Source organism: Oncorhynchus nerka, linkage group LG10 (assembly GCF_034236695.1).
Source record: "Oncorhynchus nerka isolate Pitt River linkage group LG10, Oner_Uvic_2.0, whole genome shotgun sequence".
NCBI lineage: Eukaryota > Metazoa > Chordata > Actinopteri > Salmoniformes > Salmonidae > Oncorhynchus > Oncorhynchus nerka.
The window spans coordinates 63,049,577-63,071,312 of record NC_088405.1 but is presented as its reverse complement, the minus strand read 5'-3'; the positions used below and the strand labels follow the sequence as shown (position 1 = coordinate 63,071,312).

The 21,736-nt window shown below is 50.3% G+C and overlaps 1 protein-coding gene across 1 annotated transcript in view; it reads right to left on the bottom strand.

Moving 5' to 3' along the window:
• The window catches only part of LOC115136267 (cell adhesion molecule DSCAML1-like), a 199,125-nt gene that overhangs the window by 58,220 nt on the left and 119,169 nt on the right, over window positions 1–21,736 (bottom strand). Inside the window, exons 4-7 of the mRNA XM_065023665.1 lie at window positions 14,029–14,175; window positions 13,567–13,845; window positions 9,286–9,561; window positions 8,635–8,931 (exon numbers count right to left, since the gene is read on the bottom strand). Of these exons, the coding sequence (XP_064879737.1) occupies window positions 8,635–8,931; window positions 9,286–9,561; window positions 13,567–13,845; window positions 14,029–14,175 (999 nt within the window). The remainder of the gene's footprint in view (window positions 1–8,634; window positions 8,932–9,285; window positions 9,562–13,566; window positions 13,846–14,028; window positions 14,176–21,736) is intronic.

The window sequence follows — 21,736 nt, the reverse complement described above, 5'->3', positions numbered from 1 at the left end:
TGAGGAGTAGAGAGGGAGGACAGGGGAGAGAGTGATTGGGGCAGATTGAGGAGTAGAGAGGGAGGACAGGGAGAGAGGATTGGGGCAGATTGAGGGAGTAGAGAGGGAGGACATGGGAGGATTGAAGATTGAGGTAGAGAGGGAGGAGGGAGAGAGGATTGGGACAGGTTGAGAGAGAGAGGGGAGGACAGGAGAAAGTGATTGGGCAGGTTGAGGAGTAGAGAGGGAGGACAGGGAGAGAGTGATTGGGGCAGATTGAGGAGTAGAGAGGGAGGACAGGGGAGAGAGTGATTGGGGCAGATTGAGGAGTAGAGAGGGAGGACAGGGAGAGAGTGATTGGGGCAGGTTGAGGAGTAGAGAGGGAGGACAGGGGAGAGAGAGTGATTGAGGTTGAGGAGTAGAGAGGAGGACAGGGAGAGAGTGATTGGGGGCATTGAGGAGTAGAGAGGAGGACAGGGATGATGAGGAGGGGTAGAGAGGGAGGACAGGGAGAGAGAGTGATTGGGGCAGATTGAGGAGTAGAGAGGGGAGGACAGGGGAGAGAGAGACAGGGGAGTGATTGGGGCAGATTGAGGGGTAGAGAGGAGGACAGGGAGAGAGTGATTGGGGCAGGTTGAGGAGTAGAGAGGGAGGACAGGGAGAGAAGTGATTGGGGCAGGTTGAGAGTAGGAGGGAGGACAGGGGAGAGAGTGATTGTGGCAGATTGAGGGGGTAGAGAGGAGGACAGGGAGAGAGTGATTGGGGCAGGTTGAGGAGTAGAGAGGGAGGACAGGAGAGAGTGATTGGGGCAGGTTGAGGAGTAGAGAGGGAGGACAGGGAGAGAGTGATTGGGGCAGATTGAGGAGTAGAGAGGGAGGACAGGGGAGAGAGTGATTGGGGCAGATTGAGGGGTAGAGAGGGAGGACAGGGAGAGAGTGATTGGGGCAGGTTGAGGAGTAGAGAGGGGAGGACAGGGGAGAGAGTGATTGGGCAGATTGAGGAGTAGAGAGGGAGGACAGGGAGAGAGTGATTGGGGCAGGTTGAGGAGTAGAGAGGGAGGACAGGAGAGAGTGATTGGGGCAGGTTGAGGGGTAGAGAGGGAGGACAGGGGAGAGAGTGATTGGGGCAGGTTGAGGGTAGAGAGGGAGGACAGGGAGAGAGTGAGGACAGGGGAGAGAGTGATTGGGGCAGATTGAGGGGTAGAGAGGGAGGACAGGGGAGAGAGTGATTGGGGCAGGTTGAGGGTAGAGAGGAGGACAGGGGAGAGAGTGATTGGGGCAGGTTGAGGAGTAGAGAGGGAGGACAGGGAGAGAGTGATTGGGGCAGGTTGAGGAGTAGAGAGGGAGGACAGGGAGAGAGTGATTGGGCAGATTGAGGGTAGAGAGGAGGACAGGGAGAGAGTGATTGGGGCAGGTTGAGGAGTAGAGGGAGGACAGGGAGAGAGAGTGATTGAGGGCAGGTTGAGGGTAGAGAGGGAGGACAGGGAGAGAGTGATTGGGGCAGGTTGAGGAGTAGAGAGGAGGACAGGGAAAGTGATTAGGGCAGATTGAGGGTAGAGGGCAGATGATGAGGCAGGTTGAGGAGTAGAGGGGAGGACAGGGGAGAGAGTGATTGGGGCAGGTTGAGGGTAGAGAGGAGGACAGGGGAGAGAGTGATTGGGGCAGGTTGAGGGTAGAGAGGGAGGACAGGGAGAGAGTGATTGGGGCAGGTTGAGGAGTAGAGAGGGAGGACAGGGGCAGAGAGTGATTAAGGGCAGATTGAGGGGTAGAGAGGGAGGACAGAGAGTGATTGGACAGGGAGGGTAGAGAGGGAGGACAGGGAGAAGTGATTAGGGCAGATTGAGGGAGTAGTGATTGGGGCAGGACAGAGAGGGAGGACAGGAGTGATTGGGGCAGGTTGAGGGTAGAGAGGAGGACAGGGAGAGAGTGATTGGGGCAGGTTGAGGGGTAGAGAGGGAGGACAGGGGAGAGAGAGTGATTAAGGGGGAGAGAGTGATTGGTTGAGGGGTAGAGAGGGAGGACAGGGAGAGAGTGATTGGGGCAGGTTGAGGGGTAGAGAGGGAGGACAGGGAGAGTGATTGGGGCAGGTTGAGGGGTAGAGAGGACAGGGAGGATTGGGGCAGGTTGAGGGGTAGAGAGTGATTGGGGCAGGTTGAGGGTAGAGAGGGAGGACAGGGAGAGAGTGATTGGGGCAGGTTGAGGGTGATTGGGGCAGGATTGAGGAGGGTAGAGAGGGAGGACAGGGAGAGAGTGATTGGGGCAGGTTGAGGGTAGAGAGGGAGGACAGGAGAGAGTGATTGGGGCAGGTTGAGGGGTAGAGAGGAGGACAGGGAGAGAGTGATTGGGGCAGGTTGAGGGGTAGAGAGGGAGGACAGGGGAGAGAGTGATTGGGGCAGGTTGAGGGTAGGAGGGAGGACAGGGAGAGAGTGATTGGGGCAGGTTGAGGAGGAGGGAGAGGGAGGACAGGGGAGAGAGTGATTGGGGCAGGTTGAGGAGTAGAGAGGAGGACAGGGGAGAGAGTGATTGGGGCAGGTTGAGGTAGAGAGGGAGGACAGGGGAGAGAGTGATTGGGGCAGGTTGAGGGGTAGAGAGGAGGACAGGGAGAGAGTGATTGGGGCAGGTTGAGGGGTGATTAGGGGACAGGGGAGAGAGTGATTGGGGCAGGTTGAGGGGTAGAGAGGGAGGACAGGGGAGAGAGTGATTGGGGCAGGTTGAGGGTAGAGAGGGAGGACAGGGAAGAGAGTGATTGGGGCAGGTTGAGGAGTAGAGAGGGAGGACAGGGGAGAGAGTGATTGGGGCAGATTGAGGGGTAGAGAGGGAGGACAGGGAGAGAGTGATTGGGGCAGGTTGAGGGTAGAGAGGAGGACAGGGAGAGAGTGATTGGGGCAGGTTGAGGGTAGAGAGGGAGGACAGGGAGTGATTGGGGCAGTGATTAGGGGGAGGACAGGTTGAGGAGTAGGGGCAGGTTGAGGGGGACAGGGGGAGAGGGGAGAGAGTGATTGGGGCAGGTTGAGGGGTAGAGAGGGAGGACAGGGAGAGAGTGATTGGGGCAGGTTGAGGGGTAGAGAGGGAGGACAGGGAGAGAGTGATTGGGGCAGGTTGAGGGTAGAGAGGAGGACAGGGGAGAGAGTGATTGGGGCAGGTTGAGGAGTAGAGAGGGAGGACAGGGAGAGAGTGATTGGGGCAGATTGAGGGTAGAGAGGAGGACAGGGGAGAGAGTGATTGGGGCAGATTGAGGGTAGAGAGGAGGACAGGGAGAGAGTGATTGGGGCAGGTTGAGGGGTAGGAGGTAGAGAGGGAGGACAGGGGAGAGAGTGATTGGGGCAGATTGAGGGGTAGAGAGGAGGACAGGGGAGAGAGTGATTGGGGCAGGTTGAGGGGTAGAGAGGGGAGGACAGGGAGAGAGTGATTGGGGCAGGTTGAGGAGTAGAGAGGGAGGACAGGGGAGAGAGTGATTGGGGCAGGGGTAGAGAGGGAGTAGAGAGGGAGGACAGGGGAGGACAGAGAGAGTGATTGGGGCAGGTTGAGGGGTAGAGAGGAGGACAGGGAGAGAGTGATTGGGGCAGGTTGAGGAGTAGAGAGGGGAGGACAGGGGAGAGAGTGATTGGGGCAGGTTGAGGAGTAGAGAGGGAGGACAGGGAGAGTGATTGGGGCAGGTTGAGGGGTAGAGAGGGAGGACAGGGGAGAGAGTGATTGGGGCAGGTTGAGGAGTAGAGAGGGAGGACAGGGGAGAGAGTGATTGGGGCAGGTTGAGGGGTAGAGAGGGAGGACAGGGAGAGAGTGATTGGGGCAGGTTGAGGGTAGAGAGGGAGGACAGGGAGAGAGTGATTGGGGCAGGTTGAGGAGTAGAGAGGGAGGACAGGGGAGAGAGTGATTGGGGCAGGTTGAGGAGTAGAGAGGGAGGACAGGGGAGAGAGTGATTGGGGCAGGTTGAGGGTAGAGAGGGAGGACAGGAGAGAGAGTGATTGGGGCAGGTTGAGGAGTAGAGAGGGAGGAGAGAGTGATTGGGGCAGGTTGAGGGGTAGAGAGGGAGGACAGGGGAGAGAGTGATTGGGGCAGGTTGAGGGGTAGAGAGGGAGGACAGGGGAAGAGTGATTGGGGCAGGTTGAGGAGTAGAGAGGGGAGGACAGGGGAGAGAGTGATTGGGGCAGGTTGAGGAGTAGAGAGGGAGGACAGGGGAGAGAGTGATTGGGGCAGGTTGAGGAGTAGAGAGGGAGGACAGGGAGAGAGTGATTGGGGCAGGTTGAGGAGTAGAGAGGGAGGACAGGGAGAGAGTGATTGGGGCAGGTTGAGGGGGTAGAGAGGAGGACAGGGGAGAGAGTGATTGGGGCAGGTTGAGGGGTAGAGAGGAGGACAGGGGAGAGAGTGATTGGGGCAGATTGAGGGGTAGAGAGGGAGGACAGGGAGAGAGTGATTGGGGCAGGTTGAGGGGGTAGAGAGGGAGGACAGGGGAGAGAGTGATTGGGGCAGGTTGAGGAGTAGAGAGGGAGGACAGGGGAGAGAGTGATTGGGGCAGGTTGAGGAGTAGAGAGGGAGGACAGGGGAGAGAGTGATTGGGGCAGGTTGAGGGGGTAGAGAGGGAGGACAGGGAGAGAGTGATTGGGGCAGGTTGAGGGGAGTAGAGAGGGAGGACAGGGAGAGAGTGATTGGGGCAGGTTGAGGGGTAGAGAGGAGGACAGGGGAGAGAGTGATTGGGGCAGGTTGAGGGGTAGAGAGGGGAGGACAGGGAGAGAGTGATTGGGGCAGGTTGAGGGGTAGAGAGGGAGACAGGGGAGAGAGTGATTGGGGCAGGTTGAGGGTAGAGAGGAGGACAGGGGAGAGAGTGATTGGGGCAGGTTGAGGGGTAGAGAGGAGGACAGGGGAGAGAGTGATTGGGGCAGGTTGAGGGGTAGAGAGGGAGGACAGGGGAGAGAGTGATTGGGGCAGGTTGAGGGGTAGAGAGGAGGGACAGGGGAGGACAGGTTGAGGGAGAGAGGGAGGACAGGGAGAGAGTGATTGGGGCAGGTTGAGGGGTAGAGAGGAGGACAGGGAGAGAGTGATTGGGGCAGGTTGAGGGGTAGAGAGGGAGGACAGGGGAGAGAGTGATTGGGGCAGGTTGAGGGGTAGAGAGGAGGACAGGGGAGAGAGTGATTGGGGCAGGTTGAGGAGTAGAGAGGAGGACAGGGGAGAGAGTGATTGGGGCAGGTTGAGGGGGTAGAGAGGGAGGACAGGGGAGAGAGTGATTGGGGCAGGTTGAGGGTAGAGAGGGAGGACAGGGGAGAGAGTGATTGGGGCAGGTTGAGGGGTAGAGAGGGAGGACAGGGGAGAGAGTGATTGGGGCAGGTTGAGGAGTAGAGAGGAGGACAGGGGAGAGAGTGATTGGGGCAGGTTGAGGGGTAGAGAGGGAGGACAGGGGAGAGAGTGATTGGGGCAGGTTGAGGGGTAGAGAGGGAGGACAGGGGAGAGAGTGATTGGGGCAGGTTGAGGGTAGAGAGGGAGGACAGGGAGAGAGTGATTGGGGCAGGTTGAGGGGTAGAGAGGAGGACAGGGAGAGGTGATTGGGGCAGGGAGGGGTAGAGAGGAGGACAGGGGGAGAGCGTGATTGGGGCAGGTTGAGGGGTAGAGAGGAGGACAGGGGAGAGAGTGATTGGGGCAGGTTGAGGGGTAGAGAGGGAGGACAGGGGAGAGCGTGATTGGGGCAGGTTGAGGGGTAGAGAGGGAGGACAGGGGAGAGTGATTGGGGCAGGTTGAGGGGTAGAGAGGAGGACAGGGAGAGCGTGATTGGGGCAGGTTGAGGGGTAGAGAGGGAGGACAGGGGAGAGAGTGATTGGGGCAGGTTGAGGGGTAGAGAGGAGGACAGGGGAGAGAGTGATTGGGGCAGATTGAGGGGGTTGAGAGAGGGAGGACAGGGGAGAGAGTGATTGGGGCAGGTTGAGGGGTAGAGAGGGAGGACAGGGAGAGAGTGATTGGGGCAGGTTGAGGGGTAGAGAGGAGGACAGGGAGAGAGTGATTGGGGCAGGTTGAGGGGTAGAGAGGAGGACAGGGGAGAGCGTGATTGGGGCAGGTTGAGGGGTAGAGAGGGAGGACAGGGGAGAGCGTGATTGGGGCAGGTTGAGGGTAGAGAGGGAGGACAGGGGAGAGAGTGATTGGGGCAGGTTGAGGGGTAGAGAGGGAGGACAGGGGAGAGAGTGATTGGGGCAGGTTGAGGGGTAGAGAGGGAGGACAGGGAGAGAGTGATTGGGGCAGGTTGAGGAGTAGAGAGGGAGGACAGGGGAGAGAGTGATTGGGGCAGGTTGAGGGGTAGAGAGGGAGGACAGGGGAGAGAGTGATTGGGGCAGGTTGAGGGGTAGAGAGAGAGGACAGGGGAGAGCGTGATTGGGGCAGATTGAGGGGTAGAGAGGGAGGACAGGGGAGAGAGTGATTGGGGCAGATTGAGGGGTAGAGAGAGAGGACAGGGGAGAGAGTGATTGGGGCAGATTGAGGGGTAGAGAGAGAGGACAGGGAGAGCGTGATTGGGGCAGGTTGAGGGGTAGAGAGGAGGACAGGGAGAGAGTGATTGGGGCAGGTTGAGGGGAGAGAGAGGGAGGACAGGGAGAGCGTGATTGGGGCAGGTTGAGGGGTAGAGAGGGAGGACAGGGGAGAGCGTGATTGGGGCAGGTTGAGGGGTAGAGAGGAGGACAGGGGAGAGCGTGATTGGGGCAGGTTGAGGGGTAGAGAGAGAGGACAGGGGAGAGCGTGATTGGGGCAGGTTGAGGGGTAGGGGAGGACAGGAGAGAGGACAGGGAGAGAGGAGGACGTGATTGGGGCAGGTTGAGGGTAGAGGGAGGACAGGGGAGAGCGTGATTGGGGCAGGTTGAGGGGTAGAGAGGGAGGACAGGGGAGAGCGTGATTGGGGCAGGTTGAGGGGTAGAGAGGGAGGACAGGGGAGAGCGTGATTGGGGCAGGTTGAGGGGTAGAGAGAGAGGACAGGGGAGAGCGTGATTGGGGCAGGTTGAGGGGTAGAGAGAGAGGACAGGGGAGAGCGTGATTGGGGCAGGTTGAGGGGTAGAGAAGGAGGTTAGTGATGCCTCCTAATCATACTGGTAATATTTGTAATATCTATGAATTATTTGTGTTTTCTAAGTGATTGTGTGTATGGGTGTATGCACGTGTTTGACTACATTACCCTCAGTTACACTGTCCTAAGGTCTTGATGAGAACAGACATAGACAGAGACAGGCATTAGAGATAGATAGAGACAGAGAGACAGACACATAGCAAAAGAGACAGAAACAGACACACTAGGCAAGACACAGACAGACAGACAGACAGACAGACAGACAGACAGACAGACAGACAGACAGACAGACAGACAGACAGACAGACAGACAGACAGACAGACAGACAGACAGACACATTCAGAGGGAGAAACTGAGAGAAAGGAAGAGGGATGACTGGAAGAGATGAACTCTAAGCCCAGCCGATCTGTTGCACCTGTCCTTGTGCTTGTGTCCACCCCCTTCCAGGTGTCACCCATCTTCCCTATTATCCCCTGTGTATTTATGTGTTCAACGTCTGTTTGTTGCCAGTTCGTCTTGTTCATTCAAGCTTACCAGCGTTTTCTCTGTCAGCTCCTATCGTTTCCCTGCTAGTCCTCCTGGTTTTGACCTTTGCCTGTCCTGACCCTGTTCCCGCCTGCCTGACCTCTCTGCCTGACCCTGCCTGTTGTCCGGTACCTCTGCCTTACCCTGGATTACTGAACCCTGCCTGCCTTGACCTGTCTTTGTCTGCCCCTGTTTGCTACAATACAATAAACAGTGTTACTTCGGACAGTCTGCATCACCTCTTTGCTACAATAAACAGTGTTACTTCGGACAGTCTGCATCACCTGTCTGCTACAATAAACAGTGTTACTTCGGACAGTCTGCATCACCTCTTTGCTACAATACAATAAACAGTGTTACTTCGGACAGTCTGCATCACCTCTTTGCTACAATAAACAGTGTTACCTCGGACAGTCTGCATCACCTCTTTGCTACAATAAACAGTGTTACTTCGGACAGTCTGCATCACCTCTTTGCTACAATACAATAAACAGTGTTACCTCGGACAGTCTGCATCACCTCTTTGCTACAATACAATAAACAGTGTTACCTCGGACAGTCTGCATCACCTCTTTGCTACAATAAACAGTGTTACTTCGGACAGTCTGCATCACCTCTTTGCTACAATACAATAAACAGTGTTACCTCGGACAGTCTGCATCACCTCTTTGCTACAATAAACAGTGTTACTTCGGACAGTCTGCATCACCTGTTTGCTACAATAAACAGTGTTACTTCTCGACAGTTACTTTGCTACAATAAACAGTGTTACTTCGGACAGTCTGCATCACCTGTTTGCTACAATAAACAGTGTTACTTCGGACAGTCTGCATCACCTGTTTGCTACAATAAACAGTGTTACTTCGGACAGTCTGCACCACCTGTTTGCTACAATAAACAGTGTTACTTCGATAGTCTGCCTTGATCCCTGATAGTGTGTGTTAGTGCATGTACGCATGTGGGTTGGATGTGTATGTGTTGCACGTGTATCTAACTCCCTACACATCTCCACCTGTCTCTGTACTACGTGCATGTTTCAGTGTGTGTATAGGTGCGGGTGTGGGGTGTGTGTATATTGAAAAGTAGACAGGCACCTCTTACGTTTATGCGCGCTTGGTACTCGGCGCTACCGGCCGAGTTGCGTGCGGCGCAGCGATACACTCCCCCGTCGCGGATGGCCGGGCTGCTGACGTTGACATGTGACACAGTCAGGCCGTCTGATAGGGTGTACTGGCTTGTCTTGTAGGCGGAGTCTCGCACCACAGGCTCGTCGTCCAGCGTCCAGGTGATGGAAGGGGGTGGGGCTCCTTTGGCACCACACATCAGGGAGAAAGGCTCCCCTGGGGCGACCACGCGCTCACTGAAGGACGACACGATACGAGGAGTACCATCTACAGGAGAGAGAGAGAGAGAGAGAGGGAGAGAGAGAGAGAGAGAGAGAAAGAAAGAAAAAGAGAGAGAAAGCGAGAGAGAGATAGATAGAGAGAGAGAGAAAGCGAGAGAGAGAGAGAAAGAGAGAGAGAGAGAAAGCGAGAGTGAGAAAGAGAAAGAGAGAGAGAGAAAGAGAGAGAGAGAAGGCAAGAGAGAGAGAGAGAGAGAGAGAGAGTGAGAAAGAGAGAGAGAGAGAGAGAATAAGAAAAGTGAGATTCACAGCTTTTCAGTTATAAATGTTAAGAATAAAGTTGCCTGCTTCCCCACCTCCCCTCCCACCTCCCATCCCTCCTTCCCTCTCTCCATCCTATTACCCTCCAGCAGTATGATAGAGAAGTCCTGGGCAGTGTGGCCCTTGCGGGAGGCGAAGCACTGGTAAGCCCCAGAATGGCTCTTCTGAGCCGCTGTGATCTGCAGGGTGTCGTTGTGGGGGCCCTGGATAGAGATGTGCTGATCTGGGATTATGGGGTCTGTGTTCCTGTACCAGGCCACTGTGTACTCTGGAGAACCCTCCACAGCACAGGTAAAGAACAGGGTACTGCTGATGCCCGTCTTTAGACTCTTGGGAGAAAGGGTCACTCGCAGGGGGTCTGGGGAGGAGAGAGAACACACACATGAGTAATAAACACACACACACACACAAAGAGAGAAAAACAAAACAGCTCAATCAGTTGAGGAGACTCATTAAAAAAGCAGCTGGAGACATCTCTTCACATCTCTGTCCATGTACGTACATTTGTGTGTGTGTGTGTGTGTTTGTGTTTAAATGCCAGTGAGCAATAAGGCAGCTGGTGGCGTGTTCTGGGGGGGCCTGGCTGTGCCACCCAACCCCCCCCCCTCACCCTGTCAGAGTCACACTCTGTGCCGCCATGATGTGCCTACTGGCAAAGCCTACCTCTGCTCTCTCTTCATCTCTTTCTTGCCCTCTCTCGCTCTCTTTCTCTCTTTCTCTTCTCTGTGTTTATATAGATCTGTCTCTCTCTCTTCCCTTGTCTCTCTGAATGACTGTACAGTATATACTTCTACTTCTTCAGTGTTCCTTGTCTCTCTGAATGACTGTACAGTATATACTTCTACTTCTTCAGTGTTCCTTGTCTCTCTGAATGACTGTACAGTATTTACTTCTACTTCTTCAGTGTTCCTTGTCTCTCTGAATGACTGTACAGTATATACTTCTACTTCTTCAGTGTTCCTTGTCTCTCTGAATGACTGTACAGTATATACTTCTACTTCTTCAGTGTTCCTTGTCTCTCTGAATGACTGTACAGTATTTACTTATACTTCTTCAGTGTTCCTTGTCTCTCTGAATGACTGTACAGTATATACTTCTACTTCTTCAGTGTTCCTTGTCGGTCTCCTTCTTTTATTCCATCCATTTTACTCGTCCTCTCTGTATCCGTCTCTCTCTGACAGTGAGTGGTGTTGGCAGTAGTGTGAAGTGCTCAGTCCCAGTGCATTACAGTCCTCTGTCTAGAGACCTGATCTGACAGGGTATCAAACACCACACACCCATTCATACTCATCCATTTCTCACACACATTATATGTTATTATATATCATATGTTATTATATATTATATGTTATTATATATTATATGTTATTATATATTATATGTTATTATATATTATATGTTATTAAACATTATATGTTATTATATATTATATGTTATTATACATTATATGTTATTATACATTATATGTTATTATATATTATATGTTATTATATATTATATTATATGTTATTATTATATATTATATGTTATTATTATATGTTATTATATATTATATGTTATTATATTATATATTATATGTTATTATATATTATATGTTATTAAACATTATATGTTATTATATATTATATGTTATTATACATTATATGTTATTATATATTATATGTTATTATACATTATATGTTATTATATATCATATGTTATTATACATTATATGTTATTATACATTATGTGTTATTATACAGTATATGTGTCACGCCTTGGTCTTAGTATTTTGTGTTTATATATTTATTTGGTCAGGCCAGGGTGTGACATGGGTTTATTTTGTGGTGTGTTTTTGTATTGGGGTTTTAGTAGGTATTGGGATTGTGGTTGAGTAGGGTTGTCTAGGAAAGTCTATGGTTGCCTGAGACGGTTCTTAATCAGAGGCAGGTGATTATCGTTGTCTCTGATTGGGAACCATATTTAGGCAGCCATATTCTTTGAGTGTTTCGTGGGTGATTGTTCCTGTCTCTGTGTTTGTAGTCACCAGATAGGCTGTATAGGTTTTCACATTCCGTTTGTTGTTTTTGTATTGTTCGTGTTTTTTTTCGTCATTAAAGATGTATCGAACTAACCACGCTGCATTTTGGTCCGACTCTCCTTCAACGGAAGAAAACCGTAACAATATGTTATTATATATTGTATGTTATTGTACATTATATGTTATTATATATTATATGTTATTATATATTAAATGTTATTATACATTATATGTTATTACACAGTATATGTTATTATATATTATATGTTATTATATATTAAATGTTATTATACATTATATGTTATTACACAGTATATGTTATTATATATTACTTTAATATATTATATGTACCACTTTAAAAACAGCTTGGAAAATTCCAGAAAATGATGTCATGGCTTTAGAAGCTTCTGATAGGCTAATTGACATCATTTGAGTCAATTGGAGGTGTACCTGTGAATGTATTTCAAGGCCAACCTTCAAACTCAGTGCCTCTTTGCTAAACATCATGGGAAAATCAAAAGAAATCAGCCAAGACCTCAGAAAAAAAGTAGACCTCCACAAGTCTGGTTCATCCTTGGGAGCAATTTCCAAATGCCTGAAGGTATCACGTCCATCTGTACAAACAATAGTATGTAAGTATAAACACCATGGGACCACGCAGCCGTCATACCGCTCAGGAAGGAGACGTATTCTGTCTCCTAGAGATGAACATACTGTGGTGAGAAAAGTGCAAAGGACCCCGTGAAGATGCTGGAGGAAACAGGTACAAAAGTATCCATATCCACAGTAAAACGAGTCCTACATCGACATAACCTGAAAGGCCGCTCAGCAAGGAAGAAGCCACTGCTCCAAAACCGCCATAAAAAAGTCAGACTACAGTTTGTAACTGCACATGGGGACAAAGATCGTACTTTTTGGAGAAATGTCCTCTGGTCTGATGAAACAAAAATAGAACTGTTTGGCCATAATGACCATCGTCATGTTTAAATGTATTTGGCTGAGGTGTATGTAAACTTCCGATTTCAACTGTATATTATGTGTTATTATATATTTTGTGTTATTATATATTATGTGTTATTATACAGTATATGTTATTATATATTATGTGTTGTTATACAGTATATGTTATTATATATTATGTGTTGTTATACAGTATGTGTTATTATATATTATGTGTTGTTATACAGTATATGTTATTATATATTATGTGTTGTTATACAGTATATGTTATTATATATTATGTGTTGTTATACAGTATGTGTTATTATACAGTATATGTTATTATACAGTATATGTTATTATACAGTGTGTTATTATATATGATGTGTTATTATACAGTATATGTTATTATATATTATATGTTACTATACATGATCTGTTATTATACAGTATATGTTACTATACACTATATGTGTGAACGTGTGTGTGTGTGTACAGTATATGTGCCTGTCCCAGGACAGTGTGAGTGTATCTGTATATGGCTGTTTGTTTTGGGGGTCTGTGCTAACCTTACCCCCCTCCCCCCTCCACTCTCTAGACCCCCCTCTACTCCCACTCTCTAGCCCCTCCTCTACTCCCACTCTCTAGCCCCCCCTATACTCCCACGTTCTAGCCCCTCCTCTACTTCCACTCTCTAGCCCCCTCTACTCCCACTTTCTAGCCCCCCTCTACTCCCACTCTCTAGCCCCCCTGTACTCCCACTTTCTAGCCCCTCCTCTACTTCCACTCTCTAGCCCCCCTCTACTCCCACTTTCTAGCCCCTCCTCTACTTCCACTCTCTAGCCCCCCTCTACTTCCACTCTCTAGCCCCCTCTACTTCCACTCTCTAGCCCCCTCTACTCCCACTCTCTAGCCCCTCCTCTACTTCCACTCTCTAGCCCCTCTACTTCCACTACTCCCCCTCTCTAGCCCCTCCTCTACTTCCACCCTCTAGCCCCCCTCTACTCCCACTCTCTAGCCCCTCCTCTACTCCACCCTCTAGCCCCCTCTCTCTCTAGCCCCCTCTACTCCCACTCTCTAGCCCCCTCTACTCCCACTCTCTAGCCCCTCCTCTACTCCCACTCTCTAGCCCCCTCTACTCCCACTCTCTAGCCCCCCTCTAGCCCCCTCTCTACTCCCACTCTCTAGCCCCCTCTACTCCCACTCTCTAGCCCCTCCTCTACTTCCACTCTCTAGCCCCCCTCTACTCCCACTCTCTAGCCCCTCTCTACTCCCACTCTCTAGCCCCCTCTACTCCCACTCTCTAGCCCCTCCTCTACTCCCACTCTCTAGCCCCTCCTCTACTTCCACTCTCTAGCCCCCTCTACTCCCACTCTCTAGCCCCCCCTCTACTCATCTCCTTACCTATGACATAAAGTGCTCCGGACACCTCCTTGGAGCCGAAGCTGTTGGTGACCTCACAGGCATAGCTGCCGCTGTCCTCCTGCCTGAGGTCACTGATGGTCAGACCCGTGAGGCGCCGCGTCCAGTGGGCATCGGAAGGCAGTGGGCGGCCGTCCTTCAGCCAGCGCACTGTGGGGCTGGGGTACCCTGCTGCAATGCAGGGAAGCTCCACACTCAGACCCGCCCGCACCTCCCCCGCTAGGAAACTGTCCAGGATAGAGGGAGACGACTCTGTGGGGTCTGGAGGAGAGGGGGGAGACAGCTTACACTTTGGACTGGGGAATGGTGTGGGATGTTGATTAATGACTCACATACTATTTATTCATATTCACAGACATACTGTATATTACATACACAGAACACTGTATACTGGTACTCAGAGAAATACAGACACTGACATACTTTACACACAGTCCTACTCACCCATGACAGACAGCCTGGCTCCATTGCTCTGGCGTGTCTCTCCACTGTATTTGTGCTTGGTGATGCAGCGGTAGGTGGAGAGGGCATCCTCTTTCTGGACATCTGAGATGTACAGAGCACCAAAGGATGTCAGGAAGAACCTGTTAGCTGTTAGAAAGAGAGAGAGAGAGAGAAAGACAGAGATACAACTATTTAACAAAGCCTCAAAATAATTAAACATCCTCAACGATTGACTTAGTCAGCGCAGAGTGACTGAAATATACAGATCCTTGGCAACCTGTCATTGCCAAGAGGAAACACACTGAACTCCCTGTCAAACATGCAATATAATCACATTGTGAAACACTTTGGTCAGTCAAAAATGGTCAAACACTCATCACATACAGTACAGTCTTTATCACCATCTCTACTCCAGTAATGTTATCATTGTTGTGGTGGTTATAGAACACAACAAGATGAGCCCAGGTCTGGTAAGTGGGTCAGTGTGTGATGCACCCTGCCAGACTGTGCCCTATTTTCAGCCTGTGCCAATCTGACAGGCCCTGCCCACTTATTGAAGTGGTAGAGAGGGGAGAGAGGGAGAGAGGGAGAATGAGATAGGAGAGAGAGAGTAGGAGAGAGGGAGAGATAGGGAGAAAGGAGAGAGTGAGAGCAGGTGAGAGGGAGAGAGGGAGAGAAAGGGATAAAGGCAGAGAGAGGGAGAGCAGGTAAGAGGGAGAGAGGGAGAGAAAGGGATAAAGGCAGAGAGAGGGAGAGAGAGGGAGACAGGGGAGAGAGAGGGAGAGAGAGGGAGACAGGGGAGAGAGAGGGAGAGAGAGGGAGACAGGGAGACAGGGGAGAGAGGGAGAGAGAGGGAGACAGGGGAGAGAGAGGGAGACAGGGAGAGAGAGGGAGAGAGAGGGAGGCAGAGGAGAGAGGGAGACAGGGAGAGAGGGAGAGAGAGAGGGGAGACAGAGAGAGGGAGAGGAGGGGGAGAGAGAGGGAGAGAGAGAGACAGGGGAGAGAGGGGAGAGAGGGAGAGAGGGGAGACAGAGAGAGGGAGACAGGGGAGAGGGAGAGAGAGAGGGAGAGAGAGAGACAGGGAGAGAGAGGGAGACAGGGGAGAGAGGGGAGAGAGAGGGAGACAGGGAGAGAGAGAGGAGGGAGAGGGAGAGAGAGGGAGAGAGGGGAGGGAGACAGGGAGAGAGGGAGACAGGGAGAGAGACAGGGAGGGAGACAGGGAGAGAAAGGGAGAGACAGGGGAGAGAGAGGGAGAGAGGGAGACAGGGAGAGAGGGAGGGAGACAGGGGAGAGAGGGAGACAGGGAGAGAGGGAGGAGAGAGGGAGACAGGGGAGGGAGAGAGAGGGAGAGAGAGGGAGACAGGGAGAGGGGAGACAGGGGAGAGAGGAGAGAGGGAGAGAGGGAGAGAGGGAGACAGGGGAGAGAGAGGAGGGAGAGAGAGAGGGAGAGAGAGAGGAGACAGGGGGAGAGAGGAAGAGAGAGGGAGAGAGAGGGAGGGAGACAGGGGAGAGAGAGGGAGAGAGAGAGAGGGAGAGGGAGAGAGGGAGACAGAGGAGAGAGAGGGAGAGAGAGGGAGAGAGGAGAGGGGGAGAGAGAGGGAGAGAGGGAGAGGGGAAAGAGAGGGAGACAGGGAGACAGGGGAGAGAGAGGGAGAGAGAGGGAGAGAGAGGGAGAGAGGGGAGGAGAGACAGGGGAGAGAGGGAGAGAGAGGGAGACAGGGAGAGAGAGAGAGAGGGAGAGAGAGGAGACAGGGAGATAGAGGGAGAGAGAGGGAGACAGGGGAGAGAGGGAGACAGGGGAGAGAGAGGGAGAGAGGGAGACAGGGGAGAGGAGACAGAGACAGGGAGAGGGGAGGAGAGAGGGAGAGAGGGAGAGAGGGAGACAGGGAGAGGGAGAGACAGGGGAGAGAGAGGGAGAGAGAGGGAGGGAGACAGGGGAGAGAGAGGAGGGAGAGAGAGGGAAAGAGGTAAAGAGAGGGAGAGAGAGGAGAGAGAGGGGAGAGAGAGGGAGACAGGGAGAGAGAGGGAGAGAGGGAGGAGAGAGGGGAGAGAGGGAGAGAGAGGGGAGAGGGGGACAGAGTGGGAAAGAGAGGGAGAGAGGGAGAGAGAGGGAGAGAGAGGGAGAGAGAGAGGGAGAGAGAAGAGAGGGAGAGAGGGAGACAGAGGAAGAAATGGAGAGAGGGAGAGAGGGAGAGAGAGGAGAGAGGGAGAGATATAGAGAGGGAGAAAGAGGAGAGAGGGGAGAGAGGAGAGAGGGAGAGAGGGAGAGAGGAAGACATGAGAGAGGGAGAGAGGGAGAGAGAGAGAGAGGAGAGAGGAAGAGATGAGAGAGAGAGAGAGGGATATAGGAGAGAGGAGAGCAGGTGAGAGGGAGAGAGGGAGAAAAAGGGATAAAGGCAGAGAGAGGGAGAGAGGGAGAGAGAGAGGGAGAGAGGGAGAGAGAGGGAGAGAGGGAAAGTGGGAGAGAGAGGAGAAAGGGAGAGAGAGGGAGAGAGGAGAGAGGGAGAGATAGAGAAGGAAAGAGGGGAGAGAGGGACACTGTGCAGGCTGACAGACTGTGTGTGTGTTGAGGGTAGGGGTACAGTCGCATCGCAGGCTGTAATTTCACAGTCAGCCCTTGTTTGCACCCCTGAATTAAGCCTTACAGGATAATGTGCACTTTAAGATTTCAACCCCCATAACACCAACCGCCACGCTGTCACAACACACTGACATGTAGACAGAGAGGGAGAGAGAGAGAGAGAGAGAGAGAGAGAGAGGGGGGAGGGAGGGAGAGCGAAAGGGGGATAGAACTAGGGAAAGAGAGATCTGTCACAAACAGATGCTGTGGAGACACCTCCAAAACAAGAGCCATCTTAATCACATGATCTCCTCCACTATCCACCCATCTTTTAATTGTTTCTCTTGTTTATTCAATTTCTCTATCTTTAATCATCTCGATCTATCCTTCTTAGCCCTCACAATCATTTTTCCCCTTACACACTCTCTCTTTCCTTCCTCTCTCTCTTCCTCTCTCTCTCTCCCTCACTTTCTCCCTTTCTGTCTGTTGTTAAGCAGAGTGGCAGACAGAGTAAAATATTAATTACTAAATCACTGTACTCCCCAAAATTCTATTCATGCTGACTTGACTGTATAAAGTGAGATGCAAGCCAATGTGATGCACCAGATAAAGAGCCAGTTCACCACATTCTCTCTGCTACCCTGCTGCTCTGCTACCCTGTTACGTTTCTACCCTGTTACGCTGCTACTCTGTTACCCTGCTACCCTGTTCCGCCTCAACCCTGCTACCCTGTTACGCTTCTACCCTGTTACGCTGCTACCCTGTTACGCTTCTACCCTGTCACGCTGCTACCCTGCTGCCCTGTTACGCCTCTACCCTGCTACCCTGTTATGCTGCAACCCTGTTACGCTTCTACCCTGTTACGCTGCTACCTTGCTACCCTGTTACGCTTCTACCCTTCTACCCTGTTGCGCTGCTACCCTGTTACGCTTCTACCCTGCTGCTCTTCTACCCTGTTATTCTGCTACCCTGTTACGCTTCTACCCTGTTACGATTCTACCCTGCTGCTCTGTTACCCTGTTACGCTGCTACCCTGCTGCGCTGCTACCCTGTTACGCTGCTACCCTGCTACACTGTTACCCTTCTACCCTGTTACACTACTACCCTATTACTCCTCTACCCTGCTACCCTGTTACTCTGCTACCCTGTTACGCTTCTACCCTGCTGCTCTGTTACCCTGTTACGCTGCTATCCTGCTACCCTGTTACGCTGCTACCCTGTTACGCTTCTACCCTGTTACCCTTCTACCCTGTTACACTGCTACCCTGCTACACTGTTACCCTGTTACGCCTCTACCCTGTTACCCTGCTACACTGTTACGCTGCTACCCTGTTACCCTGCTACACTGTTATGCTGCTACCCTGTTACGCTGCTACCCTGTTACACTGTTACCCTATTACCCCGCTACACTGTTACCTTGCTAACCTGCTAAACTGATACCCTACTACTCTGCTATCCTGTTACACGTCTACCCTGCTACCCATCTAACCTGTTACCCTGCTAACCTGTTATGCTGCTACCCTGCCGCCCATCTACCCTGCTACCTTGTTACCCTGCTACCCTGCCTCCATGTTACCCTGCTACTCACCGGCCTGTTGCTCTGTGTTGGGCTTGTCAGTCAAGGACACACTAGGTCAGCAGAGAACAAGCAGGGTGTGAAAGATTAAAGGCAAGGTGGAGCAGAAGAAGGAAGAGCAGGAGGAGAAAAGTGGGTGTGTGTGTTCATACAGTATGTGTGTCTGTGTGTGAGACGGAATAACACAAAAGCGTGGACACCTCTCTATGTCTCCATGTGTATGTGCGTGTCTGTGTGTGTGTGTATGTCAATGAATACTGTAATTATGTGGGTTAGACTGCTGAGCTTGGGGCTTGTTGTCAAACACAGGACAGGAAGGCCTACTGGTGGGCTTCCCTGTCAAAATCACACTGCTTTCAAGTCAGCCTGGAACACACTACAAAACCTATAGACATGCTGTTGGGTAGAAGGCAGAATCTGGGAGGGTTGTATGAGGGGAGAAAGGAGAGGGAGAACAACTAAAATAAGGATGGAGAGAGATGGGGAGAGATATGGGGGAAGCAACTGATATCCAACCAAAAACATAGAGACCCAGAAAACCTGAGACTACGCCTTCACTACGGTGAATCACTAAAACAATACAGAAATACACTACAGAAAACCTGAGACTACGCCTTCACTACGGTGAATCACTAAAACAATACAGAAATACACTACAGAAAACCTGAGACTACGCCTTCACTACGGTGAATCACTAAAACAATACAGAAATACACTACAGAAAAAGAAGCAACAGCACGTCAGAAATCAGCTCAATGTAGTTGAAGAATCCATAGAATCAAACCACTTCTGGGAAAATAGGAAAACTCTAAACAAACAACAACACGAAGAGTTATCTATCCAAAACGGAGATACGTGGATAAACCACTTCACCAATCTTTTTGGCTCAATAACAAAGAACAAACAGCAAAAATATTTACAAGATCAAATACAAATTGTAGAATCTGATCACCCCAATCCACAAAAGTGGAGACAAATTTTACCCCAATAACTACTGTGTGTCACGCCTCCTCCAGCTCTTCCCCCCTGGCACTTGGCGCCAGGCTGCCCTGCATTACGCACTCCCGCCACCATCATTACTCGCACCTGCCGTCCCTCGTCACGCGCGTCGGCGATATTGGACTCAATCACCTGTTCATTACCTCCCCTGTACGTGTCAGTTCCCTGCTCTGTTCCCCGTTGCTGTATTGATTGCCGTCTGTCTTTGTGTTTCCCAGTGCTGACGTTGTTCCTGTCCTGTTGCATGTCCGTTCCAAATGAAACGTCAACTCCCCGTACCTGCTTCTCTTCTGCAGCGTCGTTCCTTACACCGTGGGATATGCGTCAACAGCAACCGTGGGAAAATCTTGAGCATTATCATTAACAACAGATTTGTACATTTCCTCAGTGAAAACAATGTACTGAGCAAATGTCAAATGGGCTTTTACCAAATTACCGTACGACAGACCACGTATTCCCCCTCATTGACAAACAAACAAACCAAAACAAAGTCTTCTCATGCTTTGCTGATTTCAAAAAAGCTTATGACTCAATTCGGCATGAGAGTCTGCTATACAAATGTATGGAAAGTGGTGTTAGGGGAAAAACATACAACATTATAAAATACATGTACACAAACAACAAGTGTGCAGTTAAAAATGGCAAACAACACACACATTTCTATCCACAGGACCGTGGGTTGAGACAGGGATCCAGCTTATATTTTAACATATATATATCAATGAATTGGCGAGGGCTCTAGAACAGTCTGCAGCACCCGGCCTCACCCTACTACAATCTGAAGTCAAATGTCTACTGTTTGCTGATGATCTGGTGCTTCTGTCACCAACCAAGAAGGGCCAACAGCAGCACCTAAATCTTCTGCACAGATTCTGTCAGACCTGGGCCCTGACAGTAAATCTCAGTGAGACCAAAATAATGGTGTTCCAAAAAAGACCAGTTGCCAAGACCACAAATATTGTCCATCTAGACACCGTACCTCAACCTAAACGTCAGCGCCACAGGTAACTTCCACAAAGCTGTGAACGAGCTGAGAGACAAGGCAAGAAGGGCCTTCTATGCCATCAAAAGGAACATAAAATTTGACATACCAATTAGCATCTGGCTAAAAATACTTGAATCAGTTATAGAACCCATTGCCCTTTATGGTTGTGAGGTCTGGGGTCTGCTCACCAACCAAGAATTCACAAAATGGGAAAAACACCAAATTGAGGCTCTGCATGCAGAATTCTGCAAAAATATCCTCCGTGTACAACGTAGAACACCAAATAATGCATGCAGAGCAGAATTAGGCTGATACCCACTAATTATCAAAATCCAGAAAAGAGACTTTAAATTCTACAACCACCTAAAAGGAAGCGATTCCCAAACCTTCCATAACAAAGCCATCACCAACAGAGATATGAACCTGGAGGGGAGAGTCCCCTAAATAAGCTGGTCCTGGGGCTCTGTTCACAAACACACCCAACAGAGCCCCAGGACAGCAGCACAATTAGACCCAACCAAATCATGAGAAATCAAAAAGATAATTACTTGACACATTGGAAAGAATTAACAAAAAAACAGCGCAAACTAGAATTCTATTTGGCCCTAAACAGAGACTACACAGTGGCAGAATACCTGACCACTGTGACTGACCCAAACTTAAGGAAAGCTTTGACTATGTACAGACTCAGTGAGCATAGCCTTGCTATTGAGAAAGGCCGCCGTAGACAGACATGGCTCTCAAGAGAAGAAAGGCTATGTGCCAATGTATGACCATATTAGAGAGACATATTTCCCTCAGATTACACAGATCCACAAAGAATTCGAAACAAATCCAATTTTGATAAACTCCCATATCTACTGGGTGAAATTCCACAGTGTGCCATCACAGTAGCAAGATTTGTGACCTGTTGCCACGAGAAAAGGGCAACCAGTGAAGAACAAACAGCATTGTAAATACAACCCATATTTAGGCTTATTTATTTTCCCTTGTGTACTTTAACCATTTGTACATTGTTACAACACTGTATATATATATATAATATGACATTTGTAATGTCTTTATTGTTTTGAAACTTCTGTATTTGTAATGTTTACTGTTCATTTTTATTGTTTATTTCACTTTTGTATATTATCTACCTCACTTGCTTTGGCAATGTTAACAAATGTTTCCCATGCCAGTAAAGCCCCTTAAATTAAATTGAAATTGAATTGATATACACACAGAGAACCAGAGAGAGAGAGAGAGAGAGAGAGAGAGATAGAGATATACACACAGAGAACCAGAGAGAGAGAGAGAGAGATAGAGAGAGAGACAGTGTGTGTGTGTAACGTCAGCAGTAGGGTAGGGTGTGGGTCTGAGCCAGTGTATGTGACTGTGTGAAAGTGTGTTTGAGTCAGTAGCAGCCTCGTTTCCTCACATGCAAATGAAGGCAGCGGCACACAGCTAACGAGGCCCATATTTCCACCTCCTCACTGGGGCCATTATTTATTGATGTTCTGCGTCTTTCCCCCCTCCCTCCCGCTCTCGCGCTTTCTTCCCTCTCTCCCTGTTGCTAGGGGCTGCTTCCCATCCTGCGGGTACCTCT